Source organism: Nannospalax galili, unplaced genomic scaffold, assembly GCF_000622305.1.
Source record: "Nannospalax galili isolate Female #2095 unplaced genomic scaffold, S.galili_v1.0 scaffold277, whole genome shotgun sequence".
Lineage (NCBI taxonomy): Eukaryota > Metazoa > Chordata > Mammalia > Rodentia > Spalacidae > Nannospalax > Nannospalax galili.
The window spans coordinates 1,574,984-1,582,877 of NW_008340240.1; the positions used below are offsets into that span (position 1 = coordinate 1,574,984).

Genomic DNA, 7,894 nt, shown 5'->3' on the forward strand with positions numbered 1-7,894 from the left:
CATATGATAAAAAATAAAATGCTCAAAAAGGGCAAAATAGGTGAAAATAATTTTAATAATGTTCATTATTCACCCAACATGACTAACACGATATGGGGGTTAACCTATAATATGAATTTGTTAATAATACATTTTATGTTTTTATCACATAGTCAAAGTTGGGTATGTGCACGTGTGTGTGTGTGTGTGTGTGTGTGTGTGTGTGTGAAGTTTGGTATTCTTGAAACGGGTGTTCACTTTGTTGCTATGTATTGCTGCCTGGCCCAGAACTAGATATGTAGACCAGACAAGCCTGGAACTCGCAGAGATCTGCCTGCCTCTGTCTCCTGAGTGTTGGGTTAAAAATGTGTGCCACCATACCAGGCCATGAATTTGGGTATATTTTATACTTACTCTATGCTACAATTCAATATTAGTCCCACTTCAAGGACCCAACAGTCATATGGTATGTGGTTAGTAGCTTCCCTATTTCATAGGACAGGTCCTGAGCATGTTCCTGAAATAGTCTTCCTGGTATTTTGAATGCATCCCTTCCAAACTTCTTTTTGAAACTTTGTAAGATGATTAAGCCATGAGAGCTTTGCCCTCATGAATAGATTAGCAGTCTTTTAAAGGAGAAGAGAAATTATCTCAGTCCTTTTTCTGTCCTTCCTTCCATTCTTCCATGTGAAGACAGGCTTATCTCTTCTGGAGATGCAGCAACAAGGCACCATCTGGGAACACAGAGGCATCCACAGAAGAGCAGTCCTGTCATGGCTTTGGTCTTGCTCTTTCCAGCCTCCAGACTTCTACTTTTTGTATCTGCAGAGCCAGACTAAGACAAATATGCATATGGAAAATTTGTGCTAATTCTGCCTCAGCATTTGGGAAAGAGCCAAAATTCTTGTCTCTTACAGTATCAAGGAGGTATCAATGTAGCTTTCTCAATAACCCATTTATTAGGTGGAAGAAAGGTCTTAGTGGACACTTAACAGAGAGGAACTCTGAGCAGCCAATAAAGATGTCAACGGGATTAGTAATCATGAGTCACACCTGAATCCATTTCTTGCCGTTCATGTGTATCTGTGCTTAGGGCTACCTGCTTGGGATTGGATAACCTCTCAGGGAGCTAATCCTTGGAGAAACACCCAGAAGACTCCTACCACAGACATACTTGCTCAGCCATGTTTATTGCTGCTTTTTTAACAGTAGTTGGGGACTGGAAGCAAATGTCCCTAAATGTCCCTCAACTGATGAATAGATAATGAAAATATGGTAGATTTATATAATAGAGTTTTATTCAGCAGTAAAGAAAAAATAATCAAAATCATGAAATTTGCACGTAAATGGATGGAACTAGAAACTGTTATAGTAAATGAGGTAATGAAGACTCAGAAAAACAATTAAGGCATGTTCTCATTTGTGGCCCCCAGCTCCAAATTCTTAGATGTGAGTCTATTTCCAAATAAACTGATTTACTTTTAAGTGTATATTTTTTCAGATAGAGAAATACTTTAATTTCTATCAGGATGTTGTAGGAAAGTGTAAATGAATGTGGTAAATTGCATAATGATATCTTTATAAGTTGCTCCCAAGTGTATTGAAAAAGTGTTGAATCTTTAAGGCATTCTCAAGGGTGACTCTAGAGTGGAAAAAAGATCAAGTTCTTAGGGTCCTTTCTATGCTGCACATCAAAGTAGTTTTAGCTGTCTGTTGGCATACTTTCCACATTAAAAGTGAAAGTCAGGATTCTAATCATTGAAATATCTCTCCCTATATAGCATAAAGTAGCACCTCAAAATGGGAAAGAATAGAAAGTGGCTTTTTGAAATCCTTACTTTCAAAATGATTGTTTTGGGGGCTGGAGAGATAGCTTGGTGGTTAACAGTGCTTGCTATTCTTGAAGAAGACCCAAATTCTGTTTCTAGCACCCAGACCAGGAAGCTTGCAAGCATCTGTAACTTCAGTACCAGGAAATCTTCTAGCCTCTACACTCACCTACACACATATGCTGTACACACAGACACATAATTCAAACTATAGAAGAAAATATTAATTAAAATATATTATCCTGCTACTAAATTTCTGATTTTTGAATAACCACAAGAGGAAATGAAAATGATAAATTTTGCATGGGCCCAGTGGATGGACTCATACTGAAGGACATTTGGCTACACAAGTCAGGCTCTAGTCCACATTATATATATATATATATATATATATATATATATATATATATATATATTGCCCTAGAAATCACCAGTGCGCCACCTACACATATATGTATATACAGTACATTAAACTGAGTGGGAGGCAGTAGGGAGGGTGCAAATAGGGGAGGGGGAACCAGATACAATAAAAGTTGTAAAAATTCAACGAAAAATAAAATTTAAATAAATTTAATTAAAAAAAGAAAATTTAATAAGTAACTATGAAGTAAGTCACATCTTACATAAAAATAAATTAATGTAAAAAGATGATGCTTTTCAATATAAATAAGGGATGAAGAATGAATCAGTATCTGAAACAAATAAGAGAAATTCCTGAAATCTAGAAGAAAAAGGAGTGACCCACTGAGAAATTGGTAAAGGCCTTAATATACATTTAACAAGAAGAAACTCTGAGCAGCCAACCATGGAAATGAAAATTAAAATCACAATAAGCAAAAATTTATAACTCTCCACAGTGGGAAAAGCCAAGATGGTTGATATCAGCCCTTGGTGAAAACAAAAGTGAACCCTGTCATTTATGTAGAACTTTTGAATACAAGAATGTATACACACTTTGAGAAGCAATTGGGTATTAGCTGTATATGTTCTGTGAGCCTAGTTTTATATTTTCATAAATTAAGGAAAACAATCAACTATTTATTTTGTCTCACATCAATTATATTTCAGGATGATCAAGGAAGTAATAAAAAAATTATAGCCACAAATGAAAAATGAATGATAGAATTAGAAAAATACCATTATTCAGGACAGGTCCTGAGCATGTTCCTGAAATAGTCTTCCTGGTATTTTGTGTGTGTGTATTTCTCTCTGTGTGTATTTATTTGTGTGCATGTTTGTGCATAAGGGGTGTATGTGCACATGTGCTTGAGTGTGTATGTAGGCCAGATGTCTTCCTCCACCACTTTTCATCTCATTTTTTGAGACATGCTCTCTCATAGAACCTGTCTAGACAGTCTGGCTAGCAGGCTCCAGGTATTCTCTCCCTCCCCAGTACTGGAATTGCTACTGCGGCTGGAATTTACATGGGTGCTGGGGTTCTAAACTCAGATCCTCATGCTTGTGTGTCAAGACTTATACTGACTGTGCCATTTCCCTGGCTCATTATTTAGTAACCCTTAATATTTAGATAGTCTTCATTAATGGACATTAAAATCCTTGGGTAAAACTTGATGGAGGAACATGCCATGGAATTATTAGCCTGATGGCACCTAAACTCACTGAACAATATCAAAATATCTAAAATCAGACAATAGAAAGTACAAGTTAAGTTCTGACTTAGAAGAAAAAAAATGAAATTCGATTCAATCAAGTTATTTTAGAGGAAATAGGAGAGTGATCAGCGAAAGTGAGAAAAGGAGACAAATTTTCACCAACACTCAGAAGCATTGAAGACATGAGGATGAGGGGCTGTTATAATGCTATATGTTATATATGGTATAATAGACATACTAATAAAATATGTGCTCTGTATAGAGTAGCAAACACTATTCTACTTGGCCATTTTGACCAGTGAAACCAAATGTAAGAATCTGAGGCAATCAACAAAGTAAAAATAGGTATTGATTAGGTTTTAGAGGACATTAAAGAAATATTTAATTAAGTATGAGAAGATCATGATGATTTTTCAGCATTATCAAAGATCTGGGGTAGTGTCTAGTGTTTTTAATAAACAATGAAACATAAAGGTTAATGGAGAAAAGATCTGAGACACCATCTAAATTTTCCTTTCAATTAAATCTTTTAAAAAAATTAAGTGTGCTTTTGAATGTTATATATCATTAAACTGTTCTTATGCGGGGGCGGCATGTGATAAATGCATGTATACATTGCAAAACGATGATATCAGGTTAACCATATGTACCTTCCTGAACATCTATCCTTACTCTATGGTGGTAACTTCCAGGACACTTTCTTCTAGCTTTTTGAAAGCTGCACCACAGCACTGTTATCTACAGCCATCTTACTGTGCAAAAGCACATAAGATCTTTTTGCATCCATCTAACTTGTTTATGATAACCATTTGTTCTGCAGTGAGGCCATATCTCACTGTGCTCTGATTTGTGATTCCTGGAAGATTCGTGACGTTGACATTTTCCCAGAGCTAGTCTGTCACTTCCTACACAGTGCATGTTATCATTCTGGGCACAAAACACAACATAAAATAAAATTTCTATATCCCAGTCCCTGAGGTGCAAGAATGGCATACAATTTACCTCATATCTGTGGTCCTTGGAAGAAGTTTCCTTTTCCCAGTAAAATAGACTTCAAAATCTTCAGTCTTTAGTCTGTGGGCATAGTCGATATATCCTGACACTTCTTGCCCATGAGAATTTTTGTCACGAATGAAGATCACAGTCTGTTAACAGAGAAGAAAGAAGAAATGAATACTGTCATTTGAGATCTCACACCTGGCAAGAGAAGCTGTAGTTATGAAACATTTCACACACCGAGCTCCAGTTCAAGTGTTGCATGTTTCACCTGTATAATGATTCTATCAGGTAAGATCTAGCCCATCCACCCCAACAGCTGGAGAAATATAAAAACTTATGTGAATATACACACTAAATGTGTTCATAGTATTTTTGCAGAATATAAATAATTCAGACCAGTTTACCTAAGAAAACACAAAATATTTGAACTATATTTGTTTATTTACTTTCATTCAGTCTTCTTGTCTTCTTGATGGTCATTTGTGTATAAGGAGCCTGAGAAATAGAGTGCTCAGTGCTAGTAAAGGACAAAAGTGTTCTTCAAAGCCAGACTCATAGTTCTAACCATCACATTCTTTCTCCAAATGAACTACTATGTATTTTCTATTATAGAGATAGGAATAGAACCTCATATTTGTTTATTTACTTTCATTCAGTCTTCTTGTCTTCTTGATGGTCATTTGTGTATAAGGAGCCTGAGAAATAGAGTGCTCAGTGCTAGTAAAGGACAAAAGTGTTCTTCAAAGCCAGACTCATAGTTCTAACCATCACATTCTTTCTCCAAATGAACTACTATGTATTTTCTATTATAGAGATAGGAATAGAACCTCATTACCAAAATAGTAAAAAAAAAATCTTTTATAAAATTAAATTAATAGATTAAATTTACTTATTACTTATTAATTTGCATTCTTAAATTTTTTTTGATTTATTTATTTTTATTTTTATATGTATAAGTGTTATGCCTGCATGTGTATAAGTGCAACCATGTTGTGCAGTGCCCATAAAGGACAGAAGAGGGCATCAGATCCCTTGGAACTGGAGTTATGGATGGTTGTTAGCCACCATGTGGGTGCTGGGATTTAAACCCGGGTCTTCTGCAAGAGCAGCCAATACTCTTAACCACTGAGCTATCTTCCCAGCCCCATTAATTTGTATTCTTTAAAACATTTCTCATCAAAATTAATTTCTTCACATGTATCACTGACCACCTTGTTACGTGTTAGGAGTGCCTAACAGTAAGAAAATCTAGTAAAGAATAAGACTGCTAAAGTCTAGACCTCCTAAAACTTATGTTTTAATGAGAAAGGACAGACAATAGACATGACAGTGTATTTCCAATGAATGACCACCATAAAGGTGAAGATGATGAGCTTCCTAATGAGTTGATGGTGAAGGCTACTTTAGGTAATAAGAAAGGACCTGAGGATGTAGAGGCTTTAAACAGAAGCAACTCATCTGTAGAAATAGGCAGTAGCCTACTGAGCAAAGGGAATCCCTGGTACAATGCCCAAAGAGCAAACAAGGGAGTGCAGAGGGATGGATTGTGACCTTTCACCCCTGGGTTCCACTGTCATTCTTCTTTTTAATTATTTGTTCATTTTTATTTTATGTGTATGTGTGCATTGCCTGCATGCATGTATGTGCACCTGTGTTGTGCCCAGGGAGGTCAGAAGAGGGCATCAGATTTCCCAGAATTGGAGTTATTAACAGTTGTTAGCTACCCTGTGGGTGCTGGGAATCATACCTGGGTCCTCTGCAAGAGCAGTCAGTACTCTTAACTGCTGAGCCATCTCTCCATCCCTGACAGTCATTGTTCTTAAGTTTTAAGACAAAGAGAAAAATAAAAACAAGAAAATGGTGTGTTTTCACTGGAAAATTAGGCATTTGTTAAATTTAGGTCAAGTTGCAGGATTTCATGGCAAGGTTCTCTGCTTGGAGGAACCCATGAGATTGCCTTTTCCCCTTCAAGTCACTGGATTGCAATGTGTCAGGTCTTTGAGACAGTGAACTGAATAACAGAGTTGACCTTAGGTAGCAGAACTTTGAGAAGAGTGAAGCTAGGATATTGAAAGGATTTATTTTTTGCCACTAAACCTACAAAAACAGGTTACTAACAGTAAATCCCAACAGAAAAGGGAGAGTAAAAGAAGACTTTCCAATGAGTTGTCATTCTGCTGAGAGCAGTACCCTGCCTGTCCTGGTTATTTGACAGAATTGTGCTGAAAACACTGTGCTGAGGAGGAGTCTGAAGGGGGATCTTGTTACAGGAGGAAACAGTATCATGACAACCAGTGCAGTACCCGTAGATAATGCAGAATGGGCTGGCACTTACTTGCACTGTGTGCAGGCTCACATGATTTCAGCCTGTATTAGTTACTTTTCTGTTGCTGTGATTGAAACACTGACCCAAACAATTTATACAAGGAAGAGTTTATTGGAGCTTATGGTTCCAGGGGAATTACAGTCCATCATGGAAGGGAGGCATGGTGGCTGGAGGTGGCTGGAGCAGGACAAATCATTCCTTAAAGTTAATTTATATTTTTAATAGGTACCATGTTTAAATGGATGGATTTAGAAACTGTTATACTAAGTGAAGTAACACAGACTCAGAAAAATAAACAAAATGTATGTTCTCCCTCATATGTGGCTCCTAGCACCAAATCCTTTTAAATTCCAGGTCCTTTTAATAAGATGATGATATACAGCAGTCCCTTCTGCATGTAATAATTACCATCATCACAACTTAGGCTGAGCCTGATCACTAAATATAGTCACAATTGGGCTTATTGACGGTTGTGCTCATTCATTAAGGGAGCCAAGCAGGGTCACTGGACCCTCACCTGAATATTCAGCCATATTCCCAGCCAACTAGTCCAGCTTTGGAAGATTTATTAGTCAGGGTTCTCCAAAGAAACAGACTGATAGAATGAATATATATGTACAGAGATTTATCAGCTTAGCTCACAGAATAGAGTCCGAGTAATCCAACAATGGCTGCACCACACTGGAGAGGCTGAGAATCTGTAGTCGCTCAGTCCACAAGGCTGGATGTCTCAGCAGTCCCAATCTGGTGCTGAAGGTCTGATAAATTCCAAAAGATCAGCTAGTCTTCAGTCTACAGCAGCAAGATGAACTCACCAGTGAGAGAAAAGGCAGGCAGCTAAAAAGCCAGGCATTCTTCTCTGCCATGGACTTTTATACAGGCTACCATCAGAAGGTAACACCCACATTTAGAGCGTGTCTTCCAGCTTCAGATGATCCTTAAGAAGATCTCTCCCGTTTCATTTAATCCCAGATCCAGTCAAGTTGACATCCAGGATTAGCCATCACAAGTTCATCCCTTGTCAACTTGACACCCAATAGCATCTCTCTATGTCATGCTTAATTTTCAAATGAAAAAATGGTGAGGTCATAATTTCACCTAACATGATATGAACTATCCCATCATACAACGACCAATGTATATATATA

At 37.2% G+C, this 7,894-nt stretch overlaps 1 protein-coding gene across 1 annotated transcript in view; it reads right to left on the bottom strand.

Annotated features, from left to right (window-relative positions):
• Positions 1-4,681, bottom strand: part of Cfap299 (cilia and flagella associated protein 299) — a 123,488-nt gene extending 118,807 nt beyond the window's left edge. Inside the window, exons 1-2 of the mRNA XM_029564625.1 lie at positions 4,619-4,681; positions 4,424-4,566 (exon numbers count right to left, since the gene is read on the bottom strand). Of these exons, the coding sequence (XP_029420485.1) occupies positions 4,424-4,566; positions 4,619-4,681 (206 nt within the window). The remainder of the gene's footprint in view (positions 1-4,423; positions 4,567-4,618) is intronic.
• Between the last annotated feature and the right edge of the window lie 3,213 nt (positions 4,682-7,894).